The sequence below is a fragment of the Solanum tuberosum genome, unplaced genomic scaffold, assembly GCF_000226075.1.
Source record: "Solanum tuberosum cultivar DM 1-3 516 R44 unplaced genomic scaffold, SolTub_3.0 scf00326, whole genome shotgun sequence".
Classification (NCBI taxonomy): Eukaryota; Viridiplantae; Streptophyta; class Magnoliopsida; order Solanales; family Solanaceae; genus Solanum; species Solanum tuberosum.
In genome coordinates, this window is record NW_006239272.1 from 429,528 (window position 1) to 447,201 (window position 17,674).

Genomic DNA, 17,674 nt, shown 5'->3' on the forward strand with positions numbered 1-17,674 from the left:
ATACTCAATCTCATGTCAATTCATGTGCACAATATACTTTCAATAAAAGGGGATGATGATGCATCTCAATCAATCAAATATCGGTATGATATATAATCACCTCAACTATCACAAATATACGGGTTCAATAAAGAACACAATCACACAACAGAAATCAAGTCAATAATACATCAGCTAATGCCCATATGCTTTGGCATTCTCAGATTACAATCCGTTATTCTATAGTAATAAACTTTCCTTTTATAATACCGGTACTCCTACCAATACCCGTCACACCATTGGTACGAGACCCCCATCTTTCGTCCTTACCCATTGTCTATTCTATTTTTATCTTTAATTAGAAAAACGTCCTTTAACGAAGTCTAAAAGACTTAACATACCTCGAATGTCGAACATGTGCCACAAATCCTCAAGATTTTGTCTTTCCCTTTTGTAAAGCTTCAAGACGTTTACCATCTTTCACATATGCATTATTCATAAGTAAACGAATTTATAACACCTATATTGTTATACCTCCATCCCGAACCCCTAAATATGAATCTAGGTTCATAAGGATAAATAGAAATTTTAGTAAAACTATATCACCCATAAATCGTAGAGCACGAAATTATAATTAAGTTACTAATTTTGATGCCAATGAATATGTCAAGTCTCATATTTCTAAATTTTAAGCCTATGGTTAAGTCTCAATTCCTCAAAATATCATAAATTTAATTATATTTATATAATATAATACACTTAATATTTAATTACATATCTTAATATATCAAAACTTAAATCATAATGTGATAACAAAATAATAATAATTAAATTTGAAGCCACTGGCTACAAAACCAGTGGTGACAGCCATGAACCAAACTGCCAGCAATCCTTACCCCTTTAAATTTGAACCAAACTGCTAGCAATCCTACCATTTAAATTCTAAACCCATTTATATGATAATTTACCACTAAAAAGAATACACACAATTTCAAGGACCCATGCGAACATTCACCATATTCACTTCAATTTTTGAAAACTTTATCTAGATACAGCTATTGCATTTGATTTCCATTGAAATCACATCAATCAAGTTACAAAAGAAGAAATTGAAGGAGAAAGTTTATTGAGAAAGAGAAGAAGAAGTCTCGATTGAGAGAGCAGTTACACAATACATCTGATGATCAATGAATGTTTTAGAAATATCCGATAAAATGTAATCTACTTATAATAAGTGTTGTAACTAACTCTGACAGCTCACTAACTAACTAAATATCTAACTGATCATGTACAACTAATACGCAGTTTTCACTTAGTGTACCACACTGCACTGCATATTGGAATTAAGCCACATCAACACATTTAGATAATTCTTTAACACCCCTGCAAGCTAGGGGCTATAAACAAATTCATCATCCTTAGCTTGGACACAAAGTAGGAATGTTGAATTGTGGTAACACCCTTAGTCAAAATATCAGCTTGCTCAGTAGTAGACAAAACAATAGTCTCAATATGACCTTGCAAGATCTTTTCACAGATGAAATGACAGTCTATGTCAATGTGCTTCGTATGTTCATGAAATTCAGGGTTAGCTGCAATTTGTACAACTGACTTGCTATCACAATGCATAGGGACATGAAGTGCTAGAGTAATGCCAGTTCAATAAACAATCTCTTCTATGCCTCTATACTTTGCTTCTACTAAGCTTCTGGAGATGGTAGGTTGTTTCTTGTCTTTCCAAGATATAAGAGAGTCACCAAACTTCACCAAATAACCAGTAACAGACCTTCTAGTATTAAGGCATGAGGCCCAATCAGCATCACAAAAGGCCTGTAATTTTGGAGATGCTGAGGCTGAAAGAAAAATCCCAAGACCAGGAGACTGTTTGACATATTTGACTACTCTTATAGCTTCCTTCATGTGGGATTGCTTTGGCTGGTGCATATATTGGCTAAGACTTTGCAATGCAAAGGAAATATCAGGTCTTGTAACTATCAAATACAACAACCTTCCAACCAACCTCTGGTATTCACATGGATCTTTAAGAAGCAAATCAATACTTGATCCAACATGCTCATCAAATTCCACTGATGTGAGCTTATGATTCAGTTCAATAGGAAATCCACAAGGTTGTGAACCAGAAAACCCTAAATCTGAAATGAGTTCCAATGAGTACTTTCTCTGATGCATCACAATACCATCTTTGTTCCAGACAAATTATATTCCAAAAAAAATATCTAAGCTCCCCTAGATCCTTTTTCTTGAATCTGGTTTGAAGCAAAAGTTTAGTCTCTTGAGAGTTCTTTCGAGTCCATTTGAGGAGTCTTTTACAAATTTTTTAAAACTTGTTTTAAGACTTGAGTACTTGAGTTTGAGGATAAGGAGAGTTGAGTTTCATTTTTCAAAATGAATATATGAGAATTAAGTATTCCCAAGAGTAAATGTTTTTACATTTAAAATGAGGAAAAACACCGATTTTCAAAGGAGTTCATGAGGAGTTTTGAGTACCATCTCTTTTAAGACAAATCTTTTGAGTAATAATCTCAAAGTTGAGAATGAGGAAATGTTTTTAAACATATGAGCTAAGTTATATTTTGGGAGTAGTATTGAGTACCGATATGGGGACGAGTTCAGATAACTCAAAGTCCTCATAAACCATGTAGCCAACGTGGGTAGAAAGGGTCATACTTTTTAGATAATTTCTTATTGCTTTTTAAGCATAGCTTAGGGGATCCACTTAGTTGAGGAGTTCTATACCCCGACAATGTATAGGATAGTTCTGACAGCTTGGATGAGACGATGTATCATCACATAGCTCATAGTGGTGGTTGTCGGTTAGAGAATCTCCCAAACAGAGTTATTTTGTATCTTTAGATGCAAACTGAGTTATTATTATATTTTTAAATACATTGATTTGTTATCTACTGTTTTAAATGCTTTATATAAACTGCACTTTTATTATTATTTTATACTGCATTGAGTTGAGTATCTATGAGTTGAGGTTGAGTTGAGTAGAGTCGAGGTGAGTATGTTTCCTTCTTTCCAATTTCAAGATTTCATGTTATGTTCAGTATTCCCCATACATGCTCGTACATTCAATGTACTGATGCCATTTGGCCTGCATCGTTTCATGTGTAGATACAAGAGATCATGGTCATCAACAGGCGCTTCGTTGATACCACTTGTAGTTCCAGAGTTGTTTGGTGAGCCTCCTTGCTTTCAGGGGATCCCTTATTTATTATTTCAGTTTTGTTCGGATGATTAGGGGTCTTGTCCCGACATCCCTCATAGTATTAGAGGCTTTATAGACAGTAGCAGTTGAGAAGTTTATTTCATTTTCTAATGTTAATGTTCTAGACTTGAGTTTCCCTTGTGGCCAGTTTGAATATTTTTAAATGTTCGAAATTAAGTATTTGAGAGTTTTGAGTTAAAACGTTATATTTAAGTTTATCTAATGTTGAGTAAGTCTTCCGCTAAGAGAAGAGCAATGGTTCTCGAGTGCCAGCCACGTCCAGGGTGTAGGCTCGGGGCGTGATATGAATACCCATGTACCTTAATGGGGTACATGCCAAAAATCCCAAGAAGAATGGAGGATTGGAAACTTGAATGAAACCCTAACTCTTCTTCTTTTTCCTTAGCATTGAGAGAATTTGAGAGGATGACTTTGATGAGTTTTAGGGAATTTAGGAGGATGAATTGGAAGTGGGTAATTTGGGGTTTAAGCATTTATATAGGACTTAGTGTAGAAGGAAAAACGACATCATTTTTTCTTAAAACGATTAAGGAAAAGACCCAAAACCCCTTAAAATAACTGGCAGAGCCCTTGTACTGTTTGGGCCTACTATAGACCGTAATGGTCAACCATAGAAAAGTTCAAAAACATATATTTTGACCAACTTTTGACGGAGCCTATCTATGGCTCGTAGGTCTTCCTACGGTCCGTAGATACCAATCATAGAAACCAATTTCAATCCTCAAAATTTCACTAAGTCTGGGACTCTCTTACGAGACCTATCTACGACTTGTACAAGGAATATCAGACCGTTCTGGTGAACTGCAAAAAGGGTACTGGGACAAATTTTTAGAAATTTTTTTTTCCTCTTCCTACGGTTGCCATCTACAAACCATAGAAGCTTTTAACGGTCCGTAGATTGGAACCGTAGACACAACCTACAACCCAATTTTTCCCCTTCTTTTCCAAATTCGAGGTGTTACATCATCATTTTGGGATTTTACCTATTTCAGAATTTGTTACTTAGCGACTGGATGCGAGAACTTCAGGTGTCTTTGTTGGTTGTTGTCTGTCGTTTTATGTCTGTCCTTGGCTCCCCTTCCTCCCATTATTTCCTCCTTTTTCACTTGTAGCTTTACGTGTTTGGTTTCTCTGTACTACAACTCTGCATTTTTTATTTGAGTGTCCCTTCATCATGCAATGACTGTAAAATTCTGGTAGGTCTTCATATTCTACCATTTGAGTAAACCTTTGTAAACAGCCTTCTGCATTTCTAATCTTAACTACGACCACCCTTATTTTGAGTTTGGCTAAGTCCAGTTCTACCCTAAATTTAGCTATAGTTGGTTTGCTTTTTATAAATGTGGCTTTGTCCATGGTTAAATAATAGCCATTAGGGTCCAGAATTCTACACAGACATTCCACTAAAAAAATTGCAAGGAGAGGTCCGGGAGCGTAACCCATACCAAGTTTTGGCCTTTTTTTTTGTCTGGTGCAATGTCCACTTTTGCGATAACCACAATTGCTGTAAAAGAAATCGCATGTGCGATATCTGACATTTAATTGGCAGACCCCCCAAATAAGGATTATTGAATTTTTAATCTTGAAATCTCCTTTACCAACAAATTTCAATAACTAAAATATATGATGAGATGAATGTGATATCTCTATCACTTACTAGCATTTTTGGGTTGGCGCTTTGACAATAAAAAAACTTATAGGGCCTATTTGGAAGGACACCTGGTAATTGAATTTGGTATAATTGAGTGTGATTACATTGTCTGTCATGTTTGGTTGGACAGGTAATTGGTGTAATTGGTAGGGGATAATTACACTCTCCAATATAATTCACAGGCAGATGTTGTGAATTGCTGGTAATTACATCATGTAATTACCAGCTGATTACTTTTTATTTTATTTTTAATTTCTATTTTTTATTTTTTTGTTTTAGTTTTTTTACTTCTATTATTTTAAGTTTTTTTTGTTATTATTCTAAAAATTTCTAAAAGTTTATTTTTTATTTTATATTATTATATTTCATTTTCTTCTCGTTCTCAACCTTAGTTCATGTTATTCTATGCAATTTTTTCGTATTATCTATTTCTTTATGTCATGCTTATTTTCTCATTAGTATAATTTTATTAGTATTCTAATTTTTAAATTAAAATAGAATTTATTGTTAAGTAAGGTTATAGACTTACGTTTTTTTAAAAAAAAATAAAATCATATTTATGTATGCTATGTTGAAATTTGCGATATGTTAAGAACATATGTTTATTAATTAATATATTTTCAAAAAATAATATATCTTAAATATTTAATTTAATATCATTTATATAGTTTCTTATTTGTCTTGTATAAATTTTAAATAATTAATTTTTATTTTTAAATTTAATATAATTTTATGATTGCAATTGTGCATCTAAACACAACATGTGTAATTACACTGCGACATTCAAACATGACATGTGTAATTACAATGTAATTACACTGTGGCAACCAAACAAGTCAGTGTAATTATTAGATTGGGTAATTACTAGGCTGCTAATTACTACCCTAGTAATTACACCAATTCTAATTACTTGGTGGCTTTCCAAACAAACCCTATTAGTGGATAACACTTTTCCTTCCTACATCATGGAGAAAAAATAATTGAACGAGTAGGAAAAAAAATAGGAGTAATAAATAGAGGAGAGGTTGTTAAATATTTCCCTCTCCAATCTTAAAATTACGGATTTGAGTCATTGAGGAAGCCGAGCAAAAAGGTAGATGCTTCCATACAGAGGTAAAAAAGAAAAAAAATGGCGCAATACTACTAAATACAAGAATACAAAAAGAAAAGGGGAATGTGCATTTGCTCTTATAAGATTCCGTTCCTTAACGAGGAATTTAGTCACATGATGTTGTTTAATTTGAGATGTTGTTCATAATGTAGATGCAGAAATTAATTAAATCGTGGAAAGTTAAGACCAAAATTAAACAATTTGGAATTGTACATGTTGGTGGCATATCCACTTGTGTCCTTCGTATTCCCTTCCATCCTATCATGTGGTGTAGCAGCTAATGGCTTCAACGCTCCCAACTGGATCCCCAAATTTCCTATAAAATCCCCCAATATCCCAAAATATCCTCTTAACACTCTTCTTTCAACACACCTAGAGTTACCTCCTCAAAAATGGCATCTCATTTTATTAACCTTTTCTTCACCTCTTTACTTGTTCTTCTCTTCCACATCTCCCCTTCCACATCTCTCACATGTTCCTCTCAAACTTTCTCAGCCAACACTCGTTTCACCAATTGCACTGATCTACCTTCTCTCAAATCTTTCCTTAAACACAACATGTGTAATTACACTGCGACATTCAAACATGACATGTGTAATTACAATGTAATTACACTGTGGCAACCAAACAAGTCAGTGTAATTATTAGATTGGGTAATTACTAGGCTGCTAATTACTACCCTAGTAATTACACCAATTCTAATTACTTGGTGGCTTTCCAAACAAACCCTATTAGTGGATAACACTTTTCCTTCCTACATCATGGAGAAAAAATAATTGAACGAGTAGGAAAAAAAATAGGAGTAATAAATAGAGGAGAGGTTGTTAAATATTTCCCTCTCCAATCTTAAAATTACGGATTTGAGTCATTGAGGAAGCCGAGCAAAAAGGTAGATGCTTCCATACAGAGGTAAAAAAGAAAAAAAATGGCGCAATACTACTAAATACAAGAATACAAAAAGAAAAGGGGAATGTGCATTTGCTCTTATAAGATTCCGTTCCTTAACGAGGAATTTAGTCACATGATGTTGTTTAATTTGAGATGTTGTTCATAATGTAGATGCAGAAATTAATTAAATCGTGGAAAGTTAAGACCAAAATTAAACAATTTGGAATTGTACATGTTGGTGGCATATCCACTTGTGTCCTTCGTATTCCCTTCCATCCTATCATGTGGTGTAGCAGCTAATGGCTTCAACGCTCCCAACTGGATCCCCAAATTTCCTATAAAATCCCCCAATATCCCAAAATATCCTCTTAACACTCTTCTTTCAACACACCTAGAGTTACCTCCTCAAAAATGGCATCTCATTTTATTAACCTTTTCTTCACCTCTTTACTTGTTCTTCTCTTCCACATCTCCCCTTCCACATCTCTCACATGTTCCTCTCAAACTTTCTCAGCCAACACTCGTTTCACCAATTGCACTGATCTACCTTCTCTCAAATCTTTCCTTCATTGGACATTTGATCCAGCCAAATCGACTCTCTCTGTCGCTTTCCTCGCATCTCCAGCTTCCCCTGATGGCTGGGTTGCTTGGGGAATTAACCCGGTTGCACCAACTATGGTTGGAACACAATCATTTATCGCATTCAAAGATTCCAAAGGGGTTATGACTGTTAAGACTTACAATCTTACATCTTACAAATCAATTGCAGAGTCTAAGCTTATGTACAATGTTTTGGATTCAAAAGCAGAGTCAGCTGATGGGGTGATGAAAATCTTTGCTACGCTACAGTTGCCGGCGAATACGAAGACGGTGAATCAGGTATGGCAAGTGGGATCGGCGGTGACTGATGGAATGCCCCGGATACATAAGTTTGAACCTGATAATTTGAAATCTAAAGGGATTTTAGATTTGGCTACTTCCGGTGCTGGTGGTGGTGATGGGGATAAGAAAACAAATGCTACTTCTTCTTCTGCTAGTAGTGGACAAAGTGGAAATGAAACTGGAGGATCTTCAAGGATTTTGAACACTGAAACTACTCTTTTTGCCTTTTTGTTATTCTTTGGAGTTGGGCTTTTGCAGCTTTAATTTAGATGTCGTTCAAGTTTTTGCCCTTTTTTCTTCCTCGATCTTCAGTTTCGTCGATGTAATAACGACTGTTTAATTAGTGGTAGTCCAGATTTATGTTTGATTATATACATTTTGTAATAATGTTCTTCTTTATCTAATGTGTTCAGAAACTCATTTCTTTGTTATAATTTGCTTACAAAGAAGGAAACTTATCTGGTTTTTCCTTAATTTTATGTCTAATGGTTTAATAATATCTTTTAAAATTATGAAAGCATTTTTTTCATGTGTATCAAGAATGGATTTTCTGACACTGGACATTAAGTTTAGAGGTAGAAGTGCTGCTGATAGGCGTGTGTTGGACATAATTTGATTTCAGCTACGGATCCAGGCGGAGGGGATGATTAACATTTGAATTGACTTATAAAAAGTAACTTATAGATTTAAAAGTTAAAAATCATAAATAAACTTTTAACTTAATTTTTTATTATCTAAAAGTAAGTGCTTAAAAAAAATACTTTTTAACTTTTTCAAATACTACCAACACTAAAAAAAATGTTTAAAAGTCAAACGCTACTAAAAAAAAAAGTTAATTCAAACGGCAGTACATACCTTTCATTTCATTTGGGCTTTCTATTTCAGTTATTCTTTCTAGTAGAAACTTTAACATTAACTAATGCTACATTTGGATCAATTATTCAACTTCACTTCTTTGTTATTAAAATTGCTTTGCATATTTGTTTTTTTATGCCTTAATTAAGCTATAGTCTATTGGAAACATCTTTCTATCTTCACAAGGAAATGATATATGTAAACACTATTTTTCAGACTTTACTTGTGAAATTACACTGAGTATGTTGTTGTTTTTTTCTCTTATTTTTCTGGTAGAACTATTAGATTTTCTTTACTTTCCTTTTTCGAATTGCAAACGCAAAGAAGATGACCTATAACTATGGAAAAGGACAAAGATTAACATATAAGGCCTCATTTACTCATTTTTAAGTGTGTTATCTAGTTATGATTAAGTGAAAATGCCCTTCATATTTCTATTCATTGATTTTATATAAATGTAATTAACATTTTATCAGAATAATATTATCGGTTGGGTACAGATCTTGTTTCGAGATGTAAGATAGGTGTGCTGTGGAATTAATTACTAGATCCTACCTACTCAATCGTCTACTTTACTACTATATTAATGGTGTTTATAATATTAGTTGTTGATGAAGTAAATAATTCATTATGTATTGACATCTTCTTTTTCTTTAATTTAAATTAAAGAAAGAAAGAGGCATCTCAAAGTTGATCTTTCCACCAAAAGAGGAGACAGAAAAGTGATAATACAATGCTTCTTTTATGGAAAAAAGCAAAAATGAAATATCACAAGACCCTATTATGTCTTGCTCACTATTCTTGATTTACATTGATGACACAAGCCACAAGAGAACGTTATTTTGTTCATCTTCAATTCTACAATTAGTGACAACTTTTTTTTTCTTTCTATCAATGATAGAGGTAAATGGAAAAAAGAAGAAGACTGACAACTTTTTTTCTTATAATTGACTATAACGACTTGTTATAAATTTAAGTCATAGAGACTGTTTGCTTTTCAATTATAGACTATTGAATCATGTGGCATTAACGTTTTCTTCACGTACTATCCGGTAGTCAAGCAACGGTAATTTTGCACTTCTATGCATGTGCTTACAAGTATTCCACATTGTATAATCTTTGTATAGGACTTAAATACAACATAATATGACTTTGTAGTTAACATTGAGTAAATTTTAGGTTTAGCAAATATAAAAATCATATTTGTATGTCATAACTATAGTTTGTATAATTGCGCTCCATAACAAACTTTATGTTTGCTATGGAACATCAGATTTGTATAAATTGCTGGCAGCCTTTCATTTGTATAAATCGCTGGCAGCCTCTCAAATCAATTGTATATATGTAACTGCTATGTATATGTATCAATGATTGTGTTTGTATATCTGCATAAAATTTAAATTTGTATACAATTGAATCGAAATGAAACATTTGTATAATATCAAATCTCTCTCTCGTTTTATACAACAAAAAATATATATTGTAATTTGTATAATTTGTGTTTGTATAAAGCGAGAAAGAGAAAAAGCCAAAAGAGAACTGGTAGGGGAAGATACAATTTTACCTCTCACTTTGCATAATTATAAGTGTATAGGTATTTGTATATATAATTTTCTCTCGCTTTATACAAGCACAAACACAATTTATACATTTGTGTTTGTATAAAGTGAGAGAGGCGAGCGAGATTAGTTGGGGAGAGAGGTGAATGGCAATCGTTTGCTACGGGTTACAATTAAATGAAAATGTGGTTATAGCATTTAATTTGAATTAATAGTTTGCTATTTTATACAATTTTCCCTTAACATTATTTATTGAGATTTAACTCTTTATTGACTTAAAACAACAGTAACATATCCAGTACAATCCCACTAAATGTGGACTAAGGAGGGTAGAGTGTACGCAGACCTTACCACAATCTCATGGAGATAGAAGGTCTATTTTCGAAAGACACTCGATTCAAGTGCATTAAATCCAAGTAAAAGAAGAAGAAAACAATGAAAAAAGTATAACCTTTAATAAGACGAGCAATGTAAAGTCTACAAGAAAGAAACAATAATAATAACAAAATAGTGTGATAATCAAAACATGTACAATAAATAACATATTACAAGAACTACAAGGGCACGACTAGTACAATGACATACACTAATAAGCCTAAGCCTATGCACGACAAGACAATACCCATGCCTACTAACCTTCTACCATAATACACGAACTCCACCCCTTCCTATGTAGAGTTATGTCCTCAATAATATGAAGCTACATCAAGTTCTGTCTAATCACCTCTCCCCATTACTTTTTTGGCCTAATTTGACCTCTCCACGTGCTCCCTATAATCAGGCACTCTCACCTCCTCACTAGGGCGTCAACACACCTCCTCTACACATGCCCAAACCATCTCAATCTTGCTTCCCTAATCTTCTCTGCCACAAAGGCCATTCCAACCTTCACCCGAATAGCCTCATTTATAATCTCGTCACTCCTAGTATGCCCACACATCCATCTCAACATCCTCATCTTCGAAACATGCATCTTATGAACATGTGAGTTCTTGACTAGTCAACCCTTCACTCGATAGAACAAGGGCGGTCAAAACACCATTTAGAATTTACCTTTAATTTTAGGTGGTACCTTATTAACACACAAGACTCTAGAGGCAAGACTCCATTTTATCGATGTCACCCCAGTACGATGTGTGATATCATCATTGATGTCACTACTACCCTTGAGTACAAACCCAAGATACTTAAACTTTTCTCTCTTGGGAATAGTCTTGTGGAAAATCTTACTTCCGCGTATGCTTCATCAAACGCAACACTAAATTTGCACTCTAAATATTCTATTATGATCCTGCTCAACCTGAACCCTTTGAACTTTAGAGTCTGTCTCCAAACATTCAACCTAACATTAACTCTGTGTCACGATCCAAGCTACAATCTAGATGTGACATGGCAAATAGAGTCCCAAGAGACCCTAAACAAGCCACTTGACATAAGCAATAATAAAAATTGAAAGAAAACAAGATAATATTCTCATTCAATATTCATTGATACCAAAAAAACAAAGTATAACTTATAAGCGGAAACATCTAATGTCTGACATAAACTTCTAACCTTATACTACATGGCTAGGACAAACTCCTAACTCACGGAATGTAACACCTCAGAAATTAAGGTTGAGTTGGAAAGAAAAGTTGCATAAAAATGCACTAAAGCAGTTTCTATGAGTTCACCTACGGACCGCAGAAAGTTCTACGGGCCATAAGAAGGCTGTCATAGGAGCTGGATGAGTTTTAGAAAATGTCAAGTTTTTGAAGATGGTCCACGAGTGAGCAAGAAGGATCATAGAAAGTGCCCGTAGAAGTTGTTGAGACTTAATGAGATTTTGGAATGGTTTCTAGTTCTACGACTAGGCCCTACGAACCGTAGAAACTTTCACGACCCATAGGAAGGGTTTTGTGGAAGTATGGCCAATATTTCTTTTCTCTTAATATAGTGTGAGTTGTAGCACTATCTAGAAGGCACATATCTCCATTACTCATCTTGGATCCAATTGAAGATGAAATTTTTTATTTATCTTATAAGAGACTTCGTGCTGATAACATGTTATAAAATAAAGTATTAGAAATTAAATAACAAAGAAATGGAGAGAAAGAGTAGTAATGTTTTTCTTCCAATCTTTCAATGCATGTGTGTTTACATATAAGATAAGTATATATAGAAAGTAAGTATATCTCTAATGCTTCAAAGTCATGAAGGAAATCTCTTAAAGTCATCATTAAATCCCTTAAAGTCATGCTTAAATTCCTTAAAGTCCTGAAGTGTGGATTTGCTACATGGCATCCACATTTCATTATTTACAACAAAGTATTGATTATTTACTTATTATGTAATCATAGGTGGTAAAAGTTTACCTATCAAATTGAAATCGAGTAGATATTCTGCCAGCTCGTAACCTCGCCCCTGACTATTCATATTCACGGCTTATTCATAATCAAGGCTCTAACCGCCTAATCAAGGAGTGAAATTCTCTGCTCCCCTCGGAAAACTCCATTGCTTTGACCATCCTCAATGACCTGAGGATGCTTCTAGCCTTCAAAGAAGCTTCTCGTTTGGAGAAAATCGTGGTGGAAATGCGGATCCCAGGCAATCCCTTTTTACTCGTCGACGTGAAAACTATTTAGCTCTACTGGCTTTCTTATACCTATACCAGGAACCCGAGCCTACCTCTTCGCATGATCTGATAATATGAATCGTGACAGAAAACATCAGCAAAACAACACTCAATAATCATTTCTTGCTCTCTCTCCCCTCATGTTCTCCCTCTTCCTTCACTGTTTTAAATTTCTCCTTTCTATACTGTATTAATTAATTTTGTTAGATTTATGTATCCTCTTAATTAGAGAAGAGTTAGTTAATTTTTAGAAAATATTTCACACTGCTAAAATAATTTCTTTTAAGGATATTGTATAGCATGATTCAAGTATTATTCATCTACTACTTAAGATATTATCGTAGTCACATTTATTTAATTTTTAGTAGCATTATTTTACCAATAAGTAATTTTATTATTATATTTTTACCATTGTTTCCCAACATTAAGTAAAGCATTGTGAATTGGGACATTGAGCTTGTGAAAAAACTTGATATGACTTTTTGGAACTATTAATTAATACTCTAGAATAAATTACCAACTAGATTTTTGTTATGTATTTAGACTCTGGAGTCATCCTTAGAGAAATATAAATCGGGGTGTAGGGTGTTCTTCTGGATTTATAATTAAGTTAAAATTGAAATAACATTTATTAATTTAAATAAGTTCTCCTAACTAATTTTGCTTCTCTTTGAAGACTTCATCTTCCTTAAATGAATATTTTAGTTAATTATCAATCTTGGGTTATAGGTCTTGATTTGTATTTTCTGCTACCACTTTAGTAGGTAAGCCTCGTTTAACATCAATGAACTGTTAATTAAAGTTAGCTTGTTTACTAAACACAAGGATCACAGCATAAGGATTTTGCTTTGGTAACTCAACTTAATTACACATAAAATATGTATTAAATTAATATAGATCATAAATTTAATATTAAATAATTTTTTAACATAAATATGGCATTGTTCAAACGTAATTTATTAATTTATATGAAAATGGTCCCAATTAAGCGACAAAGAATCATTACTTTTGGTGACTAATGGTACATTGGGATAGCAAAGTTTGGACACAAAGTGGGTTATAAGGACCCATTTATATTAATTTGGTCATCCTAGCATCATCATGACATGCAGAATAAAATAACAATTCATTTCCTTAAAAGAGGAAGCAGTACCTTCATATACTTATAATCAAGGGGCGTGTGTCCTCAGAGATTCATCTGAATCCCTTTTCACGAAAAATTATTTTATTTATACGATAGCTATTTAAACCTTCTTCAGCTAATTCGTGTGTCTACTTCATTAGATTTTGAACTCTTTAGTAAAAAGTTTTGACTCCGCAACTGCTTATAATGACTTGAATCTTTGATCTTTTTATATGATCAGCGTTTTTGTTCATTTTGAAAAAATGAGGTCACCCCATGAAAGAATAAACAAATGCCAAATTCATCGGTGCCTCCTAAGTTGGTATGAAGTAATTTCACTTAGACATCTTAACTGGGAGATGTTAAAATGACACAGTGAAATTGCCTAGTTGAAATGTTTAAATGAAACTTTGTGTCAAGTTTAAAGGGCAACCGATGAGTTTGAATATAAACAAATGAAGTTAAAATGCCATATAAAAAGGAGGAACGAAAAAGAAGAAGAAGCACAAGACTGAATTATGTCTTTCTCAATCAATATCAATTATCAAGACTATGATTACTCTTAAATCGTAGTATTTGTTATTACATTGATGTAACATTTGCTTGAATTCCTTTTCCAAAACCCTATTAAACCTTTTATTTGGCGTACTCTCCGGAGGCCAAATAATTGGAGATGCTGTAATTATTTACTGGATTCTTGTAATTTAGTTAGTGTTTCATCATCAAATTTGATAAGATTTTTGAAATCTAATCTCTAATTTTTTAAAATTTTCAAAAGCAGCCTCAAATTATCTTTAGGAGAAATTTTACTTTCACTCACAAAACTTTTAATTTTTTTTTCAAGTAAAATATATGTCTAAACACTAATTCAAGTTCCAAAAATCACAACTTAAAAATGTTTGTCTATTTTTTTTTAACTTGAAATTTGAATTTTTGTAAATTGAAGTTGTATTTTGACATGCATTTTACTTGAAATTTTGTGTGTGGAATTAAGTTCCAAAACTAGTCTTGGAAACTTGAAAATATTTGAAGATAGGATTTTCAAAGAGTGATAAAATTTCATGGCGAAATAGATAATTGAAAATAAATTTTCAAATTTTGTTCTAAAATAAATGATAAAACGCTAGCCTAGTTGCACATTCAACTTTAAACTCTATGGCTAAATGGGAGCTAACAATTCATTCCTTTGTAATCCCCCTTATACAACTAATTAAATAAGCATAAGAAAATCTTGGCATAGGATATTAACCATGGATTACAAAAGGCACAAAGTAGTTGCATTGGATTGCCAATTTACATAAGGCAATTAATTTTTGTATTGAATAACCGGCTATGTACGTATTCCTTAAAAATATCTAGTCCTATTTATTGATTAAGTTTCTAAGCTAATCATCTATAACAGAATAATTAGCCGATTTAAGCTAGACTAACTGCTACTAAATCAAGTCTAACTAACTATATAACATATTACAGCTAAGGCAAAACTGTAAAACTGGTTGATTCCTCAATACCCTCCCTCAAGCTAGGTGTTATGAATTATTCTTCATGCCGAGCTTGTTCATCAAGTAGGAATGATGTACATGAGTAAGTCCTTTGGAATGAACATGCACAAGGTTTTTTAGAATTCTGTCACGATCCGAGTCTACACCCTAATTGAAACATGGTACTCCAAACCACGAGTGACCCAAATTAATTTTTGGCATAACATATCAAAGCATATCATATGAAAACTAAAGCGGAAGCTGAAACATATACATTCGAATGACAAAAAGATAACCCAGGTAGTAAATACTATTGTCTAAAATAGCCTCTACTATTTTGGATGAAAGAATAAGTTTGCCAGGACATGGACCCCAACTACCTCAAAATTAAAGACAAAATAAAAGAAAGACTAATAAACTAAATCCATAGAGTCTCCAAATGAGGAGAACTCACCAAATGCCGACTGGAAGTGTTGCAACCTAACTAGCCACAAGTTTAAGAACATGCGCCGGAATCTACAACATAAAAGAATGCAACACAGAGAAAAATTATGCGGCCCGTACATGGAATGTACTGAGTAGGTAAGGGACACTAGCATAATCATATCAAATGAAATATACAAGGAAAGGGAGACAAGTTTTCCAAGATCCTATACATAGCGAAAGAACTGAAGGAAAAACAGCTGGAGAATAACTATCATTAAAAGATAATCTTCTTTCAAAAGCACATATATATAGTTGAGTCTAACTCAGTAGCCTTGCATAGTCATATACATAAAATGAACCATATAAAATTAAGAGAATATCGTAAAAATGTGCATAAACTGGGGAATTTCTTATAACCAACATACATCATGTTATTGGGAGATTTGTTGGGTATTAATTGCCCTGAATTTCTTACCATAAATAGATTTTCCTTTTTCTCAAAGAAAAACATAAAGTCTCCATATTTGGCTAGTCCTTTGTGTTAGCCTCATAGGATCCTGATTTTGATAAATGACAATTAACAAATATATGATCTACTTGCAGGAAATCAAGGAAATAAAAAAGGAAGGAAATCACACATATCACATGGCAATCTGTGAAGTAATACAAAAAAGGAAGAAGCACATAATCAAATCAAGATAGCCAAAATCCTAGCCATGATTCATGAAGCAACGCACAAAAGGCAAAGAAACTCAAGTCAAGCAATGCAACACTTGAAGAAGGAAAGAGACAATCGGTTCTTCAATCAAGAAAGAATATATTCTGAAGATCAACTAGATCAGCCAATATTCAACATCACAAGGAGATCATAAAACTAAGGAAGAAATCGATTTGCTCATGCACATATATGATATGGATATGACTCAGCAAATCAATCAAAATAAATCAAGGACTCAATCAAAGATCCTTGATTTAAACACCCTTGGGTTTCTATAAAAGAGCAGTCCTCCAAAACTATATAAACCTCTCTTAAGCCTTAGTTGTGAAGTACGTACTTCACTTGAACTTGTACTATTGTCTTCTGTTGTTTTTCATAAAAGCATTGTATTCTCGTGAGTATACAACTAAAAAAGAAAAGAGAAAGAAGAATCTCAGTGTAGGTTATACAAGTAGAGGTTGTGTCAAAGTAGAAGTTCTAATTTGCATATCAGACAAGATTTATAGTCGACATACTTTTTACTGCCCAAGTTCTCTTCATGCTCTTAAGAAAACCCTTGAAAACCAAGGGGACTGGAAGTAGGTATCACACCGGTGTTTTGAACTAGTATAATACTCTTTGAGTCGTTCACTTACTGTACTTACTATCACTTTATACTTGTGTTACTAACTTGCAGGTAAGTCGACTCACCAATACAGGAAATCGACTAAAGGAATTTTAATTCACCGCCCCTTTTTGACTTTCAATTGGTATCGAAGCAGGTCTCACAGATAAAAAGTGTTTGACCACACGTGAGCAAAGATCCATGGAAAACTATCAAATTCCCGGAGCTCTACTTCAAGACGGACATTTCTCAAACCGCCCACCCTACTTCAATGGTTAACACTACTCTCACTGGAAAGATAGGTTCAGAATCTTCGTGACTTCAAATGATGTACATGCATGGATTGTAATAAAGAAGGATCCAAATACTATTCCCGTACTCACTGGAAAAGATGATACTAACAAACCTTTCGATCCATAATCCTTTGATGTTACAAAGGAATAACAAGAGGTAATTTAGACTAACGCTAGAGCTATAAGTTTGTTGTATTGTGCAGTCAGCGGAGCAGAATATGAAAAAATCTTAACATG

General features: G+C 33.5%; 2 protein-coding genes across 3 annotated transcripts; one reads left to right on the plus strand and one right to left on the minus strand.

Annotated features, from left to right (window-relative positions):
* Window positions 1–1,638: 1,638 nt before the first annotated feature.
* On the minus strand, window positions 1,639–2,169 carry LOC107063389 (uncharacterized mitochondrial protein AtMg00810-like). The gene has a single exon (XM_015315218.1). The coding sequence runs from the start codon at window positions 2,167–2,169 to the stop codon at window positions 1,639–1,641; it is 531 nt and encodes a 176-aa protein (XP_015170704.1).
* A 4,033-nt stretch (window positions 2,170–6,202) lies between these two features.
* On the plus strand, window positions 6,203–8,195 carry LOC102581154 (auxin-induced in root cultures protein 12). 2 transcript variants are annotated; one of them, XM_015315230.1, is made up of 2 exons: window positions 6,203–6,532; window positions 7,440–8,195. In XM_015315230.1, exons 1-2 carry the CDS (start codon window positions 6,387–6,389, stop codon window positions 8,026–8,028), a joined length of 735 nt encoding a protein of 244 aa, XP_015170716.1. In that variant the 5' UTR covers window positions 6,203–6,386; the 3' UTR covers window positions 8,029–8,195. The 2 variants fall into 2 exon arrangements, with proteins under 2 accessions (XP_015170716.1, XP_006361324.1); XM_006361262.2 differs by having other exon boundaries at window positions 6,212–6,505; window positions 7,413–8,195.
* The last annotated feature ends 9,479 nt before the right edge of the window (window positions 8,196–17,674 follow it).